The sequence below is a fragment of the Osmerus eperlanus genome, chromosome 6, assembly GCF_963692335.1.
Source record: "Osmerus eperlanus chromosome 6, fOsmEpe2.1, whole genome shotgun sequence".
NCBI classification, from domain to species: Eukaryota; Metazoa; Chordata; class Actinopteri; order Osmeriformes; family Osmeridae; genus Osmerus; species Osmerus eperlanus.
In genome coordinates this window covers 452,863-476,394 of record NC_085023.1, presented here as the reverse complement: position 1 = coordinate 476,394, position 23,532 = coordinate 452,863, and the positions used below count along the sequence as shown (strand labels likewise).

Sequence of the window (23,532 nt, the reverse complement as noted above, 5' to 3'; positions counted from 1 at the left end):
GCCGACTACAGCTAGTCTAGCTAGAGTCATTTGCTAAGTAAAGTATGTTGATGTGTTTAGAAACGTATTAAGCATTCTACCTATGCTAGATATAGGAGACGTTAGCATTGCTACTGTTACCGACAAAATCATACTGTAGCCTACTTACAGCTTGCGTTTGCGATGAGCGTACGGTCAGAACAGCACATCTTTTCAGGTTCAGCTTCTTAGCAAATCCTGCTTGAAATTGTCCAAGGTTGTCAAAACTGTCTTGGGTGAAAAGTTCAGAGCAAATGAATAATTGAGTGTCGAACTTCGCCGGGATCTTCTCATAGACAAACAGCAGCCATGCCTGTCGAATGTTTGGCTCCTTGGGAAGACTATGAGTGTTAGCCTTCCCTGTACAGCCTGGAACACAGCATTTACGACCATGGTCCATTTTGTTATACTTCAAAACGTTATTCTTTGTAATTACTTAGAAGTAGCCTACACAGAGCAGCGCGCAGCTAAACTAGCATCGGAGATCTACGCTACCTCGGACTGGGCAAGAACACCAGTGAGTGGGCTGGTCCGGATGTACATTTTGGGGCGTGACAAAGATACAGACAAGAGCCAAAAAAGGCGGTCTAGCGTTTTACAGCCACATTTTTTCATTTTTAGATTTGCATAGGAAAGAGGTGTCAATGGACTTTGAGGTTCACTGTACGTTCATTTTACCCACCGAACTGTCGTTATTCAACTATGACAAGGTAAAATCGGTTTTGCAATCAATCACCCCTTTAACTGAAATGATTATGAAATGTTATGTTCTACTAGCCATTTGCCTACTTTAGCAGGTCACTGTATTTCCAAGCCCTGATAGTGTAACTGAGAAAACAGTAAATAATTCCTCTTTCAAGTAATAAGCCCCCGTTCAAGTGTTGAGCATAAAATTAGCTGCACGGTCTGTAGAGATCTTGAGAGAAGCCACTTTTTTGTTCTAAAAGCGGACTATAAGCCGCTTCGAAATACAAGCCGCACAAGAACTGTAAAATCGGAGTACAGGCCGCGGCTTATTTATTTAGAGAAGCTGCCTTCACCACATTAGCTCCGTTGTCTGTTGTAATGCAGACAACGGAGCAAGGGGATCATGTATTGTTTATCCAAGAATTTGAAGCCTTCCTTTGTCACCGTGTTTATTTGGCACGTCTTTGGCCAAATGAAATGCGACGTTATTTCGTTATTTCACTGTCTTTGAGAGGTGGATGGGTATGGTGATACGCTAAAGAGGCTCGCTTCGATGGATGCCTGAGTTAATGTTGTTGGATGATTAGTCTTTGAAACGCATTTCTTGGCCCTCATACATTCATGGTATTGAACTTCATGGTGTTTTTTTAAGTGGTTGAAGAGGTTCGTTGTGCTGCTTTGTGGCGCCAACTAGGGCTGGGCGATATGGGTAAAAAATTATCAATAGGCTATAGATATTTATATTTCCATTGATAACGATAATTAAGACGATAGACCAAAGATCCGTAGTAGAAGCAAAATAAATCTCTTCAACTTTTACCCTACACTCGGCATAAGGTTTAGGCAGCGCGGTGTGAGAGAAATGTTTGCGGCCAGGGAGCACGTACCTGGGGTCAAGTAACTTAAGCTTTTTAAAACCTTGCTTTTTATCAATACCTTGGCGCAAACTCACACTGTCTGCATGTTCCAACGAGTGTTTTTGCTTCAGATGGTAAAAAAGGTTTCACACTAGTAGTATAATTGGACCAATACGCTGTTCTTATTGGTCCAGAGACGTTCTAAGAAGCAAGTGTCTTAGCTAGCGGTTGCCTTGGAGATGTTGACAACATGGCGTCTGCTCCAGATTCGTTGTGTTTGATTTGTGATTTTCCCACGTGTTGTTGTAGTATATAAGAAACCAAATATGGACTTTTCGACAGGTCTGCAAACGCTTTGTCGCCTCGATTTGTTAGAACGTTTTAACAAATCTCTGCTTACAAAGGCGTTTGTAGACTTGTCGAGAAGTCCACATTTAAAGTTTGTCGTATTACCAGACTTGGTAGCCACCTGTTTGTTTACTACACAATTTGCACCGAACATTGCTCTGCTCTTTGTCGGATTTCAAAAAGCTACGTTAGACATTTTTTTTGTTTTCTTTGTTAAGATAGTTTATAGCCTTTTATACCATGGTCTGGGTGAATACTCAATTCTGATTGGCTGCAGGGGTTTACATTAAAAGTTGATATACGGACACCTACGTAATTGCATCAAAACTGTCTTTTCAACGTTCTGAATTATTGCGCTGGCTACATAGTATATGAGCCTGTACAAAGTGTCTGAAATAAGTAACCATAACAACAGGGACGCAGTCAAAGCCTCCATTTACAATTTTGAAAGACTTTAACAAGCTAACTTGTATTTACAACAATGAGTGACTTGAATATTTATTTTAACCTATTTGAAAAATGTTACTTTTCTGAATGTACTGTGTCAGTGTCACGTAACCGCTCATCTCACATCCCATTCGCTAATCTTCACCTCGCTAGTCAATCTACTTCAGACAGGCTGCGGCCAACACGACAGTAGCTGCAACTCTACACATGGCCGATTATTTTCTTCTTAAAAATCTTGATTTTATTTGGGGACAATGACATGGCTCGATAGCTGGCTAGTATTGTTGTTAAACATACTGTAAAATTATAATTACTGTTTGGAGAATATGTAAACTTTGATGCGGTCATCTCACATCCATTTTCGATTCAACTCGCTCCACAGGCTTCGGCCGTACTGTAGCCTAGTACTAGTTTATGTCCGATACTTTGTTCTTGAAAATCTTGATATTGATTTTGGGACAGTGACATGGCTGGTTAGCTAACAAATCTTCTTGTCAAACATACTGTAAAATTATATTTACTGTTTGTCAACCGTATACAATGTTATTGCCTTTTAATCTTGCTAGCATAACGTTATCTTTCGGGCTAATAGCTCATCTAAAGGAAAGCCGGTGTTGGTTCTATGAGTTGAGCGGCTAGAAATATCAGAGTTGGCTAACGTAAAAAAACGTTACATTTTCTTTTGCAAAACGCATGAAAACATAAATTAATGTTTGTAAAAAAAATCGTTGGCAAGTGACCATGGTATAAGCGGGATAATGCCCGACGAGGTGTCCAATATCACCTGATAATGGACTCCGCGGGACCGTCAGAACCATCCGACGCGCACGCCTCCGCATCGTCCATTATCAGGTGATATTGGACACCTCGTCGGGCATTATCCCTTACATGACCGACTGCTATCTGTTTTGGAATTTTCCTCACGTTACTCTGTCCTCTGTGACTGTCTACATCTAGAAAACTAAGTTGCGCGGGGCAGGGAACAACTCTGATTGGCTCATGGAGGAACGTGATCAGACGGTAGGTGTGTTCGACTTCATGCAGCGCCACAGCCGGCTGCAGCCTGCAGATAGGAGACAGAGTTTAACATAGCCCAATACATCAAATGACAAATTTCAGTGCACTGGTTTGTGCAAGTTCTAATGCGAAACCAATGAAATTCACGAACATGCAGTTCGTCAGCGATAAAGTAAGCAAACAGCGCTTGATAGGCCATGACTGACATTCAACGCAGCAAACCACGAGAAGCAGGAATGTCAGACTTTACAGAGTCGTTTATAACTCAAAACTTTGAAACTGAGTGTTCTATGAATGGAATGACGCATTTTAAATATCGCTCGATCACGCGAATTTGATCGTGGGAAGCTAAAATCGTGATTGTGATTCAAATTCGATTAATTGTGCAGCCCGAGTTGCTATCGAGTTTATTTCAGCAAATATGACAAAAAGTGCTTCCACGTTACCTTGTAAGGTCCGTTCCTTCCAGCCGTGAGTATTTATTTTGACTGAGGGGCCCTGTCTGTATTGAAGAATGGATGTTTAGTAGTTTAGGTCGTATCCATGCATTGAGCTGAAGTAGCTAGTTAGCTACCCAATAGTGACGGCTCAATGTTGAAACCTTGAAATTCTAGGTGGGTCCTGGTGGCGACAGACGTGGCAGCCACACGCCCTCCCTGCCGCGCGATGGACCTGTGTTGCCTAGTGACAGAGAGGTAAGGAATGGTTGTCCTTGTAGCTACTGTCGCTAAGCTAACTGATGTGCTTGCCTTGCAGCTGTTTGCGCCTTAAACATGCCCCTTTTGGATCAAATTCCTGCAGCATAATATGGATAATCCTCACACATAATAATGAACCTCTTTTATCCAAATCAGGGCACTACACTGCGACTGAAATGGTCGCATTTGCGACCTTTTGAAATGCCATTGCGACCGTAATTTTTTATGGGTCGCAAATGTATCACTGATTATTTTTGTGCTTACCTTAGGTTTTAGGCAATATGCTATGATTTATTATGAGCATTTGTTAAAACAGTAATGTGTATTTTTAAGAATGTTTTAAAACCTGCTCTGAGCAAAATCAACCTCATCAAGACGCGTGCAGCAATCGCATAGGCTACTCAATCTGACGTGTTAAAATGAAGCGGACAATTTACCATGTACGGAGCATGTGAGTGAGAATGCTACGGACATATGAATTTCGACACCAGTGGCTCGAAGAATACCAGTGGTCATAGGAGCCATCACCAGAGTATAAGTAGTATTGCCAAACCTTTTCGCCAGCGCAAGGTGCAACGTGTAGCCTATTGAAAAATCTAATGTTTTTGTATCGTTTCAGATTCCTCATTACATCAAATGTGGTTGGCATTACAGTTTACTTAAGTCTTATAAATTAAATACATCTCATAAGGTCTGCGAAAAAAGTAGTATTGCTAGGCAAATGAGGCAATACTTGTTTCAAAAGTAGTATTATTGCCATGGCAATACTGACGGCGGCGGCAATGGTTAAGGTACCAAGACGGAGCAATGCACTGTGTGTACTGTACATTCTGTGGGACTTCAATTGCAGGACTGTCCAAATTTGTAACAACGTCAAAACAATTCAAACACGAAACATTGAAGCTTCACAATGACGGTATGAAGCATGTGAAGTGTAGAGACAGGTAGGCCTACATATCCCGTAACGCAGCAGCACTCCCGACTGCATTTCATTAAGAGTTCAGGAGTCTGCCCATCTGTGCCCAAACCATAGTATGTTGAAATCTACAATAAATTAATTTTGCACTTCATAATGTAGGCCTACTGTATTTTCTATTGCAGTAAATCTATCCCAATCAATGTTAAAGAAAGGCATATGGTTTAAAAGATGGCAAGTAATTAAAGGTCCCAGGGCATTTGGATGCTTTTATATAGGCCTTAGTGGTCCCCTAATACTCTATCTGAGGTCTCATTCCTGAAATTCAGCCTTGGTGCAGAATTACAGCCACTACGAGCAGTCCCACAATGAGCTTTCCTCAGGACGTGCCATTTCTGTGTCTATAGCTTTAAATGCTATGAGGAGGAGAGGGGTGGGGCTAACTGCCATTGCAAGCAATGATGTCTCTCAAGGAAAAAACAATATCGCGCTTGCACAGTCGCATTTTCTCATTGGTGGGCCAAATTTTCTGTGCGGGCAAAGCAGAGAAAGGGGAGGTAACCTTTCCCCTTATGACGACATAAGGGGAAGATTTTCAGATCGGCCCCTACGGTCTTCTTCTGACAACCGTATGGTGGTCCCACTGCTCAAGAGCGCCCGGTCCCAACACAAGCTCTTCTCCTGTCTGGCCCCCCAATGGTGGAATCCCCACCTCCATCAGGGACACTGACTGTCTCCCCACCTTCAAGAAAAGGCACAAGACGCACTTGTTCCGGGAGTACAACGGCACTTAGGAATGCTTGGCTGGACCTGATGTTAGTTTCCTCCAGGATCACAATGACTCTTATTGAGATACTTGTTGCTCTTGTTGGTTGGTTGTAACAGATTTAAATTCTTGTACTCGCTGTGAAATATTTTTTTTTACTGTAAATTGTTTTTCTACAGGTACACTTGCACTTTTGAGTTTCATGTTGTTTAATTGTAACTTGTTTAACTGCATGCTCTTATGGTTCTTCCCTTTGGCACTTATTTGGTTTTCACAATGTATTCTTCATGTTTTGGCTGCTCGCAATGTTCGGGGCTATTTCGTTGTTATGATCAGTGACCTATGCACTTTAGTAAAGCTCTCTCTTGGAAGTCGCTTTGGATAAAAGCGTCTGCTAAATGCATAAATGTAAATGTAGATCGGAGCATTTGAGCTTTAATTTTCTCAAAGGCAGAGAAAAATTCCCAGAGCTTGGTTTACACCTAGGTACAGGGGGGGGGAGCAGGCCTGGGGCTGGAGGTACTGGGGGGGGGGGGGGGAGCAGGCCTGGGGCTGGAGGTACAGGGGGGGGGAGCAGGCCTGGGGCTGGAGGTACAGGGGGGGGGAGCAGGCCTGGGGCTGGAGGTACAGGGGGGGGGAGCAGGCCTGGGGCTGGAGGTACTGGGGGGGGGGGGGGAGCAGGCCTGGGGCTGGAGGTACAGGGGGGGGGAGCAGGCCTGGGGCTGGAGGTACTGGGGGGGGGGGGGGGAGCAGGCCTGGGGCTGGAGGTACAGGGGGGGGGAGCAGGCCTGGGGCTGGAGGTACAGGGGGGGGGAGCAGGCCTGGGGCTGGAGGTACAGGGGGGGGGAGCAGGCCTGGGGCTGGAGGTACAGGGGGGGGGAGCAGGCCTGGGGCTGGAGACTCCCTCAGCCCAGGGAGGGCTGGAAACACCAGCTACATTCTGGGAAAAGACTCAGATCTCTTAGAAACTGGTGGTGGTTGAAGAGGTGTTTTACTCACCTCCAGGGACTGTTACCATGCAGGAAGAGTTTTGATGCTGCTGCTTCATCAGCAAAACACTTGTCTAGACGGTTAGGGTTAGACCTGGATCAGTCTTCAGGTTGAGTATGTAGTGTTTGACCTTTGTCTTCAGGAACGTAAACCACCAGGGTGATAATAGCTTAATACTGGACCTGGTATTCTGAAGTTGGCAAAGCATGGAGAATGCTATCCCAGACTATGACTTCAGGATGTTGGTGAAGTTCTGAGGTTATTTTAGATTTAGTATTCCTACCTTATATCTGCAGCAGACCATCCCTAAAAACAACCATAGACTTTGTATTGTCCCTTTGTTCTGCATTTGTTAGGTTTGTGGTGACCGGGGGCATCTTATTGCTAAAACGTTTCCCAAATAAAGGTCCATTTAATAAATAAACATACAGGTAGACAAAGCAACACAAAGTAAAAGTAGAGCAGGGCTTGAAATAAACTTTTTACCTGGTAGCACTGGTGCTCCCAACTGTAAAAAGTTAGGAGCACCAGCAAATATTTGGGAGCACCCACCGAAGTTTTCATGTTGTCTTTTCAGCTCTTCAAACTTTGAGCGTGTTAGCTCCCTGCCATGTGACCAAGGAGCGCAGTGATGAGTGAGTCACAGATAATATTAACCAATCAAAATGGTTGCAATTTGAAGCCCTGAGTAGTAGACAAACTGAAGATGATAAGAGCACAGACCAGGGCTCTAGAATAACGTTTTTTTCTAGGAGCACAGTAGCCCCTGACAGAAAATTTTAGGAGCGCAAGCAGAACATTTAGGGGCACACCTTAAATCAACCTGCAATGCAATTATTAATGTAAAGAGAGGGTACCATTCCTGGGGAAATTGTGCGGTGTGCTTGCATCGGTTGCAGATGGGTCCGTTTTTTGACAGATGATATACAGCGACGCACCACACAAGCTTGAGTTTTAAAGGGGTGATTGAATGCAAAACCGATTTTACCTTGTCATAGTTGAATAACGACAGTTCGGTGGGTAAAATGAACATACAATGAATCTCAAAGTCCATTGACACCTCTTTCCTATGCAAATCTCAAAATGAAAACATTTGGCTGTAAAACGCTAGCTTTTCAACAAAGCCACCGGACTGACGTCAGTCCGGGGACCGCCTTTTTTGACTCTGGTCTGTATCTTTGTCACGCCCCCAAATTTACATCCAGACCAGCCCACTCACTGGTGTTCTTGCCCAGTCCGAGGTAGCGTAGATCTCCGATGCTAGTTTAGCTGCGAGCTGCTCTGTGTAGGCTACTAAGCAATTACAAAGAATAACGTTTTGAAGTATAACAAGGATATTGAAAATGGACCACGGTCGTAAATGCTGTGTGCATTCGTCAGGCATGGCTGCTGTTTGTCTATGAGAAGATCCCGGCGAAGTTCGACATTCAATTATTCATTTGTTCTGAACTTTTCACCCAAGACAGTTTTGACAACCTTGGACAATTTCAAGCAGGATTTGGTAAAAAGCTGAACCTAAAAAGATATGCTGTTCCGACCGTAGGCTCATCGCAACCGCAAGCTGTAAGTAGGCTACAGTATGATTTTGTCGGTAACAGTTATTAGCAATGCTAACGTCTCCTGTATCTAGCATAGGTAGAATGCTAAATACGTTTCTAAACACATCAACATACTTTACTTAGCATAATGACTCTAGCTAGACTAGCTGTAGTAGGCATTAGAAGGGAAGCTTCCGAAAAAATTGCCAGAAAACAAATAGCAGTCTGGCCTATTGCTAACGCCTGTCTAGATTATCTATTTGAAAGAACTGGAGAAAGGCAGGTGCTAGATACAGGATACGTTAGCATTGCTAATAACTGTTATTGACAAAATCATACTACAGCTTGCGGTTGTGATGAACGTAAGGTCGGAACGCACCTCTTTTCAGCAACAGCTTCATAGCAAATCCTGCTTTAGCTACATTGTCCCAGGTTTTCAAAACCGTCCTTGGTGAAATGGTTTGCGCAAATGTGTCGAGGGTCGAACTGCACAGGGATCTTCTACACTACGGTATAGACAAACATCAGCATGCCCGTCTAGTCAATGTTAGCTAGACTCTAGCTCATCTGCTTTTTATTAACGCTGATTTGCAAGGAATGCAAGAACAGCTAGATAGCGAAAACACCTAGACTGTAGGCATGTAAACTAGTTTAGCTTGCTAACGCAAGAGCATAGGTAGAATGTGTGATGATTTAGCCTAGTTTATTGGCAATGGGGCTAACGTTGTTTCATGTTCCTGACTGTTTCATTCAAATAAATAACCTGTGTTGTTATGTAAATCTACAATTCACGATGCATGTTTGTCCAGATCTTTGTCAGGTTATTTTTCAGCAAGATGTCTAGAGCTAGCTAACTGAAGCTGAGTTGAATCACGATATAGTTTGGTTGCTATAAGCTGTAACGTTCTACCCACCTAAGTCAATCCAGTTTGCTTCGACAACAGAAGTGGAAACAACTAACGTTATCATTTCAAATGATATCAAGTCAATCGGTTGAAAACAGTGTTGTGTAGACACAATAGATTTATTTGCGCGTTTTTATTTCAAGTCTCCACCTTCGGTGTTTCAGTGAGTGCTGTTGGCCGTGTTGCGTGTTTGCTCCCCAGCTCCACTCGTTGAAAACCAACCAATCAGCGCGCAGCTCATCTAAATATTAATGAGCATACCATAAAAGGAGAAAAGCTAGTGTTTTTTCCCGGGAAAATTTCAGAGGATCTATCAGGGGGCATAGAACAGCACCCGGGCCATTTTCAACCCAACCAATGTTACATACCCTATTCGGAGACCTTAAGGAACAGTGTGAAATACCCCAAAAACCCAGTCAATCACCCCTTTAAATACATTATTTATTGTGACATTACGTGTACTGTACATGCAAGTCTTAGCTAAATGCCTTAAATGTATGATGCGCTTGTCGATCAGTCCTCCCACACCACGACACGATACTTGCTGAGCAACAGCGCAAACACAGGCAGGGATACAGTAGTTAACAACGCTAGTGCTAAATAAGTATTTAGCTGCTCGGCTCCATGACGCTGTGTAAGAAGGGCTTGTGAGACTGCTCACCAAAAGAACGAAGGGGAACCCACTTGTCTAGCAGATTAAGACATGTTTGTAGGAACCTATCGAAAAGTAGCCTCAACGTTCCTAGACTTTTAGCTATGGTACTAATGCTGAGGGCTCGCTGATATCGCTGTCTTAATAGAACGTTGTATCTATGCGTCGTTGCTAACGTGTGCTGACGTTGTGCACACACAAAAAATTCTAAATTTGTAGGTACTTGTAGAGTACTTGTAAAAAATAAAAAATAAATGCACTGTCTCAAAAAATGTTCGCTAAATGCGACCATTTGGTCGCAGTCTGGAGCCCTGGCACAGTAAACCAGCAACAGCTCAGAAGCTGTGCTCCCAGTCGACCACCACCACACGCTGCTCTTCCAAAGGAACGTCTTTTCACCTGTAGAGGCACAGACTTGCCAAACGGAAATACATTATGATAAATTATCAAATAAATGGCTCCTACAGACTTGTTGACCTCATATCTCTGCACCACCACAAAACACCATCATCCTCACTTCCCCAAACCCACTCTTCCAAGCACACCTGTGGACTGGGTTAGGGATGAGCTGGGATGAGTCTTGTTCGGGAGGTAGGACAGGGATCAGGACAGCCCGCTCATCCCAGCAGAGGGAGTAGGAGAGGTCTTTCTCAGCATCTCTGGTGTCACCTCCCGCCTCACGCCCTTTGACCTCTCTGTCTGCTCTCTGCCCCCTCCTTCTGGTGGGAGGGAAACTCTAGGTTGTGACTGTCTGAGGGAATCGCAGGACACAGACAGAGATGCCAACTGGTTCTACACTGCCCTGATGTTGATTGGCTGTTTCACTCACCTTCTCTCTTGCCATTCTCTTTCTTTCTCTTTTCTGCTCCTTCTTCCCCCTCCCCCCTTTCACTCTCTCATCAGCACATACCTGCTCACATTCTCATTGCCTCTTTTTTCTCTCACCTACCACAAATACTCACACCATCATTTTCTCTCTCTCTCTCTCTCTCTCTCTCTCTCTCTCTCTCTCTCTCTCTCTCTCTCTCTCTCTCTCTCTCTCTCTCTCTCTCTCCAGCCGTCCCCCCAGCCTCTGGTCAGTCTATCTGAATGGATCTCCCCCCCACTCCTCCACCCCCCCCAGCTCTGTTTCACTCATGGTGTTTTTCTCATTGCTCTCTGTCTCCCTCTCCTGCCTGTTGTCCCGGCAACCCTGTGGTGGTCAGCTGCTGGCCGGGATGATAGCTGAGCCTGCTTTTCTCTCTGAGTACACTATCTTTGCTCTGGACCAATCAAAAAGACCCAAAGCGCTCCAAGTTGTCAGTGCGGTGAGTTGGCGCAACTTTACGCCCTCCTCCTCCTCCTCCTCCTGCTCCTCCCTCGTGCTGTGCTGTGGGACCAGGCAGCGGAGGAAGGCCCCTGCAAGGACTGCTTCCACCCCACTCCGTCTCTCCTTCCTGTTTCCTTTGGAGTGTGTTCTGACGGCATCCAACCCTAACCCTGCATCTAACCCTGGGAGAGTGATGTGTGACGTGGGATTGAAGCTTGTGTTGCTTTCTGCTTTGGGCACATCTGCATCCCCTGTCCCCTAGTTGGGGGGTCCGGGTCCGGCCTCGGGGGGTCTGGGCCCGGGCGGTCTCGGCCCGGGGGGTCAGGGCCCGGGCGGTCTGGGCCCGGGGGGTCCGGGCGGTCTGGGCTCGGGGGGTCTGGGCCCGGGCGGTCTGGGCCCGGGCGGTCTGGGCCCGGGCGGTCTGGGCCCGGGGGGTCTGGGCCCGGGCGGTCTGGGCCCGGGGGGTCTGGGCCCGGGGGGTCTGGGCTCGGGGGGTCAGGGCCCGGGGGGTCTGGGCCCGGGGGGTCTGGGCCCGGGCGGTCTGGGCCCGGGGGGTCTGGGCCCGGGTGGTCCTCCCTGTAGTATGCCACGTGCAGAGAGAGGCCAGGCCTCCCCAGGGCTTCTCCTCTCTGGTCTGATTGGTAGGAATGTCCTCTTTGTCTTCCCCCCCCCTCCATACACTGTCCTCTGCCTCTCTCTCCATCTTTTTCTGTATCTCTCTCTCCCTGTTTCTCTCTCTCCCTATCTTTCTGTCAATGTCTCTCCCCCTCCCCCTCTGAGTCAGTGTGTGTTGAAGGTGTTCCTGTATGTGCATCTGTCTCTGTTTGCCTTCAGTTGTTAAATTAGAAGCTTGTCTTGGTCTCTTTACATCTAAACATGTGTAGTGGTGACCTACACACCTGGTGTAGAGAGACTTGCATTCCTGGTAAAGAGAGACCTACACACCTGGTGTAGAGAGACATACACATACCTGGTATAGAGAGACTTGCACATACCTGGTATAGAGGGACCTACACAAACCTGGTATAGAGGGACCTACACAAACCTGGTATAGAGAGACCTACACATACCTGGTATAGAGGGACCTACACAAACCTGGTATAGAGAGACCTACACATACCTGGTATAGAGAGACCCACACATACCTGGCATATAGAGACCTGTACATACCTGGTATAGAGAGACCTACACATACCTGGTATAGAGAGACCTACACATACCTGGTATAGAGAGACCTGCACACCTGATATAGAGAGACATACCCATACCTGGTCAGGAGAGACCTACACATACCTGGTCAGGAGAGACCTACACATACCTGGTATAGAGAGACCTACACATACCTGGTGTAGAGAGACATGCACATACCTGGTATAGAGAGACCTACACATACCTGGTATAGAGAGACATGCACATACCTGGTATAGAGAGACATGGCCATACCTGGTATAGAGAGACATACACATACCTGGTATAGAGAGACCTACACATACATGGTATAGAGAGACCTGCACATACCTGGTATCGAGAGACTTGCACACCTGATATAGAGAGACATACCAGGTATAGAGAGACCTACACATACCTGGTATAGAGAGACCTGCACACCTGATATAGAGAGACATACCCATACCTGATATAGAGAGACCTACACATACCTGGTATTGAGGGACATACATATACCTGGTATAGAGAGACATGCACATACCTGGTCAGGAGAGATCTACACATACCTTATATAAAGAGACCTACACATACCTGGTATAGAGAGACATGCACATACCTGGTATAGAGAGACATGCACATACCTGGTATGAGAGACATACACATACCTGGTATAGAGAGACATACACATACCTGGTATAGAGAGACCTACACATACCTGGTATAGAGAGACCTACACATACCTGGTATAGAGAGACATACACATACCTGGTATAGAGAGACATACACATACCTGGTATAGAGAGACATACACATACCTGGTATAGAGAGACCTACACATACCTGGTATAGAGAGACCTACACATACCTGGTATAGAGAGACTTGCACACCTGATATAAAGAGACATACCTGGTATAGAGAGACATGCCCATACCTGGTATAAAGGGACATACACATACCTGGTATAGAGAGACTTGCACATACCTGGTATAAAAAGACCTGCACATAGCTGGTGTAAAGAGACATACACATACCTGTCAGGAGAGACATACACATACCTGGTATAGAGAAACGTACACATCCTAGTGTAGAGAGACCTACATATCTGCTGCCAATCCTCTGGATGTCTTATCTTCTCCCAGCAAACTCCATCCTCTTCATCATCATCATCATTAACATCTTTATCTGCATTAATCACACTAGTCTAAGAAAGTTAGGTTAATACTTTGGTCTAAGTCCCAAAGATAGGCTTATTCCTAATGTCAGACTAATTTCCAAATTGTAGTTAATTGCAAAAGTTAGGTAAATTACTTAAAATCCCAACACTAAGCCAAGTTTAAGCTAAATCCCAACACTAGGCTAATTACTAACTCTAGGATAATTTCCAGAGCCAATGCTTATTCCCAGTGCTAGGCTAATTCCCAGCTTTTGGCTAATTCCAACTGCTATCCTAATTCTCAACGCTGGGTTTACACAGACAGAGACTGGTACTGGTTCCTACCAGTCATCACTGGTCCTGGTACTGGTTCTGGTTCCTACCAGTCATCACTGGGCTTGGTTCTGGTTCTCCTGGGTGACAAGTGACCCAGCAGACAGAACCTTCTCATCTAACCCTAACCACAAGAGGAGACGCTTTAACCAACATGTTTAACAACTTAACCTGCCAGGAATGCTCTTCCTCTTACACGCACACACTCTCTTTCTCTTACACACACACACTCTCTTCCTCTTACACACACACACTCTCTTCCTCTTACACACACACTAACACACACATTCACTTTCTTACACACACACTCACATACAGACTTGCTTTAAAGGGAGCTAACAACTACTTTCTAAGGTGCAGCCCTGCCAGTGAACTTGACCTCTCTCCCCTGGCTGGTCCTTTCCCTGAGTTTAACTGTGTTTGTTATTAATGGTTTGTTTGTACGTCCTGACTTCTGGATGTCCCGTAGAGATGACATCAGAGTTTACTTATAACCCCCCTGCCTCTCCTGTTGTGCTCGCAGTAGCGCTGCCCACTATGTTATATTTAACAATCTTTACCCTCAAACCTTGCTCCCCTACCCCCTGCCTCTACACCCTGCCCCCCCTACCCCCCATACCCTGACCCCTCAACTCTTCTACACCCTGCCCCCCATACCCTGACCCCTCAACTCTTCTACACCCTGCCCCCCCTACCCCCCATACCCTGACCCCTCAACTCCCCCACATCCCCGCACCCTGCCATGCTGGTCTCCCTGCCCCCCCTCACTGGTCTCACCCGTCTTACCCTCTCTTACCCAGGTTGACTCCCCCGCTTCTGGTGTAGGTCTGAGGTCTCCCAGAGGAAGCATCAATGGAGATGGGGGTACTTCTCCTCAGGTGAGGCCCCCAGTAAACACGCACGCTCACACACTATGGGATGTAATCCGTGTCAGTGCAACTGCACACAGTGCATTCATCGCGTATCTGCTACAGGTGAAGTACGTGTACTTTGGCGAGTTGTAGCAAACGCCACATGAACACTACACCTTACAGTTTGATAGATAACTAGGCGTGCGTATAGGCTGGCGTTATTAGTGCTGAGCATAGCTGACATGCAGCACAACACAGTAACCCCTGCAAACACCTCCACGCCTAGACGCATTAGCTCTGTAGGCTACATCAAACACCTCCACGCCTAGACGCATTAGCTCTGTAGGCTACATCAAACACCTCCACGCCTAGACGCATTAGCTCTGTAGGCTACATCAAACACCTCCACGCCTAGACGCATTAGCTCTTTAGGCTACATCAAACACCTCCACGCCTAGACGCATTAGCTCTGTAGGCTACGTCAAACACCTCCACGCCTAGACGCATTAGCTCTTTAGGCTACATCAAACACCTCCACGCCTAGACGCATTAGCTCTGTAGGCTACATCAAACACCTCCACGCCTAGACGCATTAGCTCTTTAGGCTACATCAAACACCTCCACGCCTAGACGCATTAGCTCTGTAGGCTACATCAAACACCTCCACGCCTAGACGCATTAGCTCTGTAGGCTACATCAAACACCTCCACGCCTAGACGCATTAGCTCTTTAGGCTACATCAAACACCTCCACGCCTAGACGCATTAGCTCTTTAGGCTACATCAAACACCTCCACGCCTAGACGCATTAGCTCTTTAGGCTACATCAAACACCTCCACGCCTAGACGCATTAGCTCTTTAGGCTACATCAAACACCTCCACGCCTAGACGCATTAGCTCTGTAGGCTACATCAAACACCTCCACGCCTAGACGCATTAGCTCTTTAGGCTACATCAAACACCTCCACGCCTAGACGCATTAGCTCTGTAGGCTACATCAAACACCTCCACGCCTAGACGCATTAGCTCTTTAGGCTACATCAAACACCTCCACGCCTAGACGCATTAGCTCTTTAGGCTACATCAAACACCTCCACGCCTAGACGCATTAGCTCTGTAGGCTACATCAAACACCTCCACGCCTAGACGCATTAGCTCTGTAGGCTACATCAAACACCTCCACGCCTAGACGCATTAGCTCTTTAGGCTACATCAAACACCTCCACGCCTAGACGCATTAGCTCTTTAGGCTACATCAAACACCTCCACGCCTAGACGCATTAGCTCTGTAGGCTACATCAAACACCTCCACGCCTAGACGCATTAGCTCTTTAGGCTACATCAAACACCTCCACGCCTAGACGCATTAGCTCTGTAGGCTACATCAAACACCTCCACGCCTAGACGCATTAGCTCTTTAGGCTACATCAAACACCTCCACGCCTAGACGCATTAGCTCTTTAGGCTACATCAAACACCTCCACGCCTAGACGCATTAGCTCTGTAGGCTACATCAAACACCTCCACGCCTAGACGCATTAGCTCTGTAGGCTACATCAAACACCTCCACGCCTAGACGCATTAGCTCTTTAGGCTACATCAAACACCTCCACGCCTAGACGCATTAGCTCTTTAGGCTACATCAAACACCTCCACGCCTAGACGCATTAGCTCTGTAGGCTACATCAAACACCTCCACGCCTAGACGCATTAGCTCTTTAGGCTACATCAAACACCTCCACGCCTAGACGCATTAGCTCTTTAGGCTACATCAAACACCTCCACGCCTAGACGCATTAGCTCTGTAGGCTACATCAAACACCTCCACGCCTAGACGCATTAGCTCTTTAGGCTACATCAAACACCTCCACGCCTAGACGCATTAGCTCTTTAGGCTACATCAAACACCTCCACGCCTAGACGCATTAGCTCTGTAGGCTACATCAAACACCTCCACGCCTAGACGCATTAGCTCTTTAGGCTACATCAAACACCTCCACGCCTATACGCATTAGCTCTTTAGGCTACATCAAACACCTCCACGCCTAGACGCATTAGCTCTTTAGGCTACATCAAACACCTCCACGCCTAGACGCATTAGCTCTTTAGGCTACATCAAACACCTCCACGCCTAGACGCATTAGCTCTGTAGGCTACATCAAACACCTCCACGCCTAGACGCATTAGCTCTTTAGGCTACATCAAACACCTCCACGCCTAGACGCATTAGCTCTGTAGGCTACGTCAAACACCTCCACGCCTAGACGCATTAGCTCTGTAGGCTACATCAAACACCTCCACGCCTAGACGCATTAGCTCTTTAGGCTACATCAAACACCTCCACGCCTAGACGCATTAGCTCTGTAGGCTACATCAAACACCTCCACGCCTAGACGCATTAGCTCTGTAGGCTACATCAAACACCTCCACGCCTAGACGCATTAGCTCTGTAGGCTACGTCAAACACCTCCACGCCTAGACGCATTAGCTCTGTAGGCTACGTCAAACACCTCCACGCCTAGACGCATTAGCTCTGTAGGCTACGTCAAACACCTCCACGCCTAGACGCATTAGCTCTTTAGGCTACATCAAACACCTCCACGCCTAGACGCATTAGCTCTTTAGGCTACATCAAACACCTCCACGCCTAGACGCATTAGCTCTGTAGGCTACATCAAACACCTCCACGCCTAGACGCATTAGCTCTTTAGGCTACATCAAACACCTCCACGCCTAGACGCATTAGCTCTTTAGGCTACATCAAACACCTCCACGCCTAGACGCATTAGCTCTGTAGGCTACATCAAACACCTCCACGCCTAGACGCATTAGCTCTTTAGGCTACATCAAACACCTCCACGCCTAGACGCATTAGCTCTGTAGGCTACGTCAAACACCTCCACGCCTAGACGCATTAGCTCTGTAGGCTACATCAAACACCTCCACGCCTAGACGCATTAGCTCTTTAGGCTACATCAAACACCTCCACGCCTAGACGCATTAGCTCTGTAGGCTACATCAAACACCTCCACGCCTAGACGCATTAGCTCTGTAGGCTACATCAAACACCTCCACGCCTAGACGCATTAGCTCTGTAGGCTACGTCAAACACCTCCACGCCTAGACGCATTAGCTCTGTAGGCTACGTCAAACACCTCCACGCCTAGACGCATTAGCTCTGTAGGCTACGTCAAACACCTCCACGCCTAGACGCATTAGCTCTGTAGGCTACATCAAACACCTCCACGCCTAGACGCATTAGCTCTGTAGGCTACATCAAACACCTCCACGCCTAGACGCATTAGCTCTGTAGGCTACATCAAACACCTCCACGCCTAGACGCATTAGCTCTGTAGGCTACATCAAACACCTCCACGCCTAGACGCATTAGCTCTTTAGGCTACATCAAACACCTCCACACCTAGACGCATTAGCTCTGTAGGCTACATCAAACACCTCCACGCCTAGACGCATTAGCTCTTTAGGCTACATCAAACACCTCCACACCTAGACGCATTAGCTCTGTAGGCTACATCAAACACCTCCACGCCTAGACGCATTAGCTCTTTAGGCTACATCAAGGGATCGCTGGTCCAAATTTTTTTTTTGTGCCATTACATCTTTCCAATCGCGACGATGAACCGCCTTAAACAAACAAGCCATGGCTGGACTCTCATGCACCATGTTATTATTGTCTTTGAGTTGTGGCTAACTGCGGGTAACCTAGACTATATAAATTATGTTATTATGCTGTAAAATGAGGGTCTGCGTTGTGTTCTTAAATTGGCAGTAGCCTAACACCAGACAAGGAAACCGACTGAGGACTACCCAACTCACTTCCTTTTCATTTATTCTTTCAACTGGATGTAACTTAAAGCACTTAATATTAAGATGTATTTCAGTAACATGGTGACTGAAAGGTAGAGTTATATGTCATGTAATAGGTCTTTAGGGTTAGGGACCGTGAGGTTGAGTCCCGGCTGAGGTGACTTCTGCTAAACTGCGTTTCACTGTCTTGAATTACAATAAAGTTTAATCTAATATGATTCTTAGAAGGCGACAGTGCCCAATTATAATTACATTGTTAATAGCAGATTAAACAGATAAACTGGCATAAGAGGATGGCAGTAGACCAGAATTAATTATGTTAATACCCATGTAAAGAACGAATGCGTTTTATAGTTATCTTTCTTAAGGCCAGTGTACACCGAGAACGATAACCATCAATATCTCGTTTAAGAATCGTTCTATATTTAAAACTATAACAAAAATCCACAACGATAACAACAACTATATAGCAGAACGATATCGTTGGGATCACTTTCAAAGCGATTATTTTCCATCTGATGAACGATAAAACACAGACAACCAATAAGTATCCATCTGAATTGAAAGTGCTACGTGTTTGAAATGGAGAACAACAAGCTCATCGTCAAGATTGGTGTGGACGCAAATATAGTTATTGTTATAGTTATAGTTGTCTTTATCGTCCTTGGTGCGAACGGGCCTTTAGGATCAGCGATTCCTTGATGTAGCCAAAAGAGCTCACGTGTCAAGGCGGGCAGGAGTGTGCAAGTGTTTCTGTGTTGCCCTGACACACTGCATGTGAAGCATTAACAATCTGCCTGTATGCATGCCTAGATATCTATCAAACAGTTAGACAAAGTGTTTGTTGCGTAGGTGACTTTAGTCTGTAATCCATTACATTTAGCTGAATGATTGAAGGGCTAGACATCAAATATTCAAAGGAAATAGTCACCGACTAACAACACAAACATGAATGACAGCTTGACCCAAGGACAGTTTATTTTCCGACAACAAGTCGGGAAAACTGGCTTGGCGCTTCTAGTGTTGAGGCTGTTCATCATGGCACAGAATGTATTTAGAAACAGCAATCTCTTGTTGTAGGCTAGCACACACACATGCTCCTCTCACACACACCGGCTCCTCACACACACACAAACTCACACATGCTCACACACGCACCCACACACAGGCCGACATGCACATTGACACTCATACACAGTAATACATCCCTGCTCCCCCCTGTGGCCCCAGAGGGCCGAGCCCCAGTCGCTGGCCCAGAAGCTCCTGAAGGTTCCCTCAGTGGAGTCCCTGCTCCGCTCAGCCGGCCGTGCCGAGGGCCTGTTCCGCTCCGCCTCCCGGGAGTCCCTGCCCCCCCTGGGGGAGGCGGAGCCCCCTGCCTATGACCCCCCCTCCGACCTGGAGAGCGAGGTTGAGGAGGGGGAAGGGGGGGAGGTTTCTAAGGAACAACAGCCTCACCGTCTGGCAAGGCTGGAGAAGAGCCTGGGCAAGTACCGAGTGAAGTACTCTGAGGTGAGTACACACACACCATACACACACACCATACACACACACCATACACACACACCATACACACACACCATACACACACACCATACACACACACCATACACACACACCATACACACTACACACACACCATACACACACACCATACACACACACACCATACACACACACCATACACACACACCATACACACACACCATACACACACACCATACACACACACCATACACACACACCATACACACACACCATACACACACACCATACACACTACACACACCATACACACTCAGGGTTTCCCGCCGAAAATGTATAAGTTAAGGTGGTAGGGTGAGGTTTGCCAGCAGACCGACAAAAACATTTATTGTATTTTTTTATTTAATGCGTTCTGCAGAGAAGGGAGACTGGCGTTGGTCACGGTTTGGAATGAAACAGGACAGAGTAACAGCAGATATCGCTCAGAAATGGCTTTTTTTTTCTTTCTTTTTTTACGACGTAGTTGCCTTAACCCTTGTGCTGCCTTCGGGTCACATGACCCAAAGGTTCACAATGAACCATCGTTGTGTTTACCCAATTTTACCCAATAGAAAAACAATAAATAGCATTTTCTTTTAACCTTCGCAAAGTGGGGGGTCTGAGACAGCCCGACGGTTAAAAGAAAATTCCTCACTTTGTTTTTGTATGCTGTAAAGTTGTCGCAATACAACGGTGGGTCACAATGACTGATGGGTCAGAATGACCCGAAGATAACACAAGGGTTAACTGCAAAGTGCTGCGGGAAACCCTGACACTACACACTACACACACCATACACACTACACACACACTACACACACCATACACACTACACACACAGACACCATACACACACCACACGTCAGTGGAGTCAGGTGGCTGAGCGGTGAGGGAGTCGGGCTAGTAATCCGAACGTTGCCAGTTCGATTCCCGGTCATGCCAACTGACGTTGTGTCCTTGGGCAAGGCACTTCACCCTACTTGCCTCGGGGGGAATGTCCTTGTACTTACTGTAAGTCGCTCTGGATAAGAGCGTCTGCTAAATGACTAAATGTAAATGTACACTACACACGGTGTGTGTGTAGTGTGTATGGTATGTGTAGTGTGTATGGTGTGTGTGTGTGTAGCGTGCGTGTACATTTACATTAACAACACACACTACACACACACTACACACATGCTACACACTACACACACCATACACACTACACACACCATACACACTACACACACACTACACATGCTACACACACTACACACATGCTACACACTACACACTACACACATGCTACACACTACACACACCATACACACGTTACACGCTGCACACTACACGCTACACACACACTACAACTGCGCCATACACACACACATTACACACCATACACACACACCATACACACCATAGACACACTACACGCACACACTACACACACACGCACACACAGTACACACCCCTGTATGTATTCACCTCGACAATATGCATCTCACACTATCAACTGTGTTCATCTCTCCCTCCCTCCATATCTCCCTTCCTCTCTCCCTTTCTGCATCTCTCTCTCGCTCTCTTTCAGCTGGTGACAGCGTACCGTTCAGTACAGCGGGATAAAGAGAAAACCCAGGTAATTAGCATGTTAGCTAACAGTTCCACTCCTCCTGCAGTTAGCATGTTAGGTAACAGCTCAACTCCTCCTGCAGTTAGCATGTTAGCTAACAGCTCCACTCCTCCTGCAGTTAGCATGTTAGCTAACAGCTCAACTTCTCCTGCAGGTAGCATGTTAGCTAACAGCTCAACTCCTCCTGCAGTTAGCATTTTAGTAAGTAAGTAAGTAAGTAAGACTATTTATATAGCACATTTCATACAAGAATTGTAGCTCAAGGTGCTTTACATAAAATCAATAATACAAGTGATAAACAATTCAAACCAAAATAAAAATCCCAATAAGATCTCTGTTCAAGAGAGAAAACAACTTTAAACATGCATCTTAAAAGTAACATATACATTTGGTTCACCCCTGATCTGTATATATAAAACCATACACTCTGTTAACAGATCCTTTCCCCAGGTCAAGAGTATGGGCCGTATTCTCTGTTAACGGATCCTTTGCCTCAGATCAAGAATACAGATTGTTTTACATATTTGTTTAAATACTTCACGCGACCAGAGTTCTTGTACGCTATCAGAGTTTGCCAACTCTGACCTAGACAAAGTAAAAATAGCAAGTCAAATAATGACCCAAATTTACTAAACCAAGATTATACAATAATATAACTAATAAAAGTAGGAAAACCCCTTTGAGATAAAATTACTTAAATGCTTCGGTAAAAAGGTAGGTTTTAAGATGTCTTTTAAAAATGTCTAGAGTGTTTGCTTCCCTAATATCTATGGGTAATTTGTTCCATAGTTTTGGGGTGTAATTGACAAAGGCCGAATCATCAATCTTCTTATGACTGCTTCTGGTGACCTCTAATAGGCCTGCATTTGATGATCGCAGTGTTCTAGCTGGTGTGTAGTTTATAAAGGAGTTAGCAATGTAGCTAGGTCCTTGTCCGTGTAGAGCTTTGTATGTGAGGAAAAGGACCTTAAAGTCAATTCTGAAGGTAACATGGAGCCAGTGTAAAGTAGCTAGGACAGGACTAATGTGTTCTCTCCTTTTAGTTTTGGTTAATAATCTAGCTGCAAAATTTTGAATGAGCTGTAGTCTTTCAGTGGTTTTCTTGGGAAGACCAGTGAAAAGTGCGTTACAGTAGTCCAGCCGGCTGGATATAAAAGCATGAATTAACTTCTCTGCATCATTTTGGTTTATGAATGGTCGTACCTTTGCTATATTCCTCAGGTGAAAGAAAGCTGTTTTGGTCACTTTATTAATGTGAGAGTTGAAATTCAAATCTGAGTCCAGGATTACACCGAGACTCGTCACCTCTGGTTTAAGACAGGGGGTTAAGCCTCCAAGATTCTTAATAAGCATCTCTCTTTTGGATTTGGGGCCACATAGTAGGACTTCGGTTTTGTCTTCATTTAATTTAAGAAAGTTATCATTCATCCATTTGTTTATTGCCAACAGGCAGTTGGTAATGGAATTGATGGCCGTTGCATCGTTGGGTTCAGTGGATATATATAGTTGTGTGTCATCCGCATAGCTATGGAAATCTATGTTATGTTCTCTAATTATGTCGCCGAGTGGTAACATATAAAGAGAAAAAAGTAATGGACCTAAGCAGCTTCCTTGAGCAACCCCGTAGCAGTTCTCATGTTTCTTGGACCTATGGTCACCTAAACTAACATAAAACTTCCTTCCTGTGATATATGATTTCAGCCAGTTCAATACACTATCCGTGAACCCAATAAGCTTTTCCAGTCTATTGATTAGGATGTCGTGATCAATTGTATCAAATGCTGCACTGAGATCTAACAGGATAAGGATAGAGACTTTATTTGCATCAGAGTTTAGTCTGAGGTCGCTAATTATTTTGGTGAGAGCAGTTTCAGTACTGTGATATTTCCTGAAACCTGACTGCGAGACTTCCAGG

At 45.7% G+C, this 23,532-nt stretch overlaps 1 protein-coding gene across 1 annotated transcript in view; it reads left to right on the top strand.

The window, feature by feature from the left end:
- The first annotated feature begins 3,330 nt into the window (after positions 1-3,330).
- Positions 3,331-23,532, top strand: part of golga4 (golgin A4) — a 65,550-nt gene continuing 45,348 nt past the window's right edge. Inside the window, exons 1-6 of the mRNA XM_062464471.1 lie at positions 3,331-3,377; positions 3,989-4,069; positions 11,045-11,146; positions 14,603-14,680; positions 19,712-19,990; positions 21,576-21,623. Of these exons, the coding sequence (XP_062320455.1) occupies positions 3,357-3,377; positions 3,989-4,069; positions 11,045-11,146; positions 14,603-14,680; positions 19,712-19,990; positions 21,576-21,623 (609 nt within the window). The 5' untranslated portion in view covers positions 3,331-3,356. The remainder of the gene's footprint in view (positions 3,378-3,988; positions 4,070-11,044; positions 11,147-14,602; positions 14,681-19,711; positions 19,991-21,575; positions 21,624-23,532) is intronic.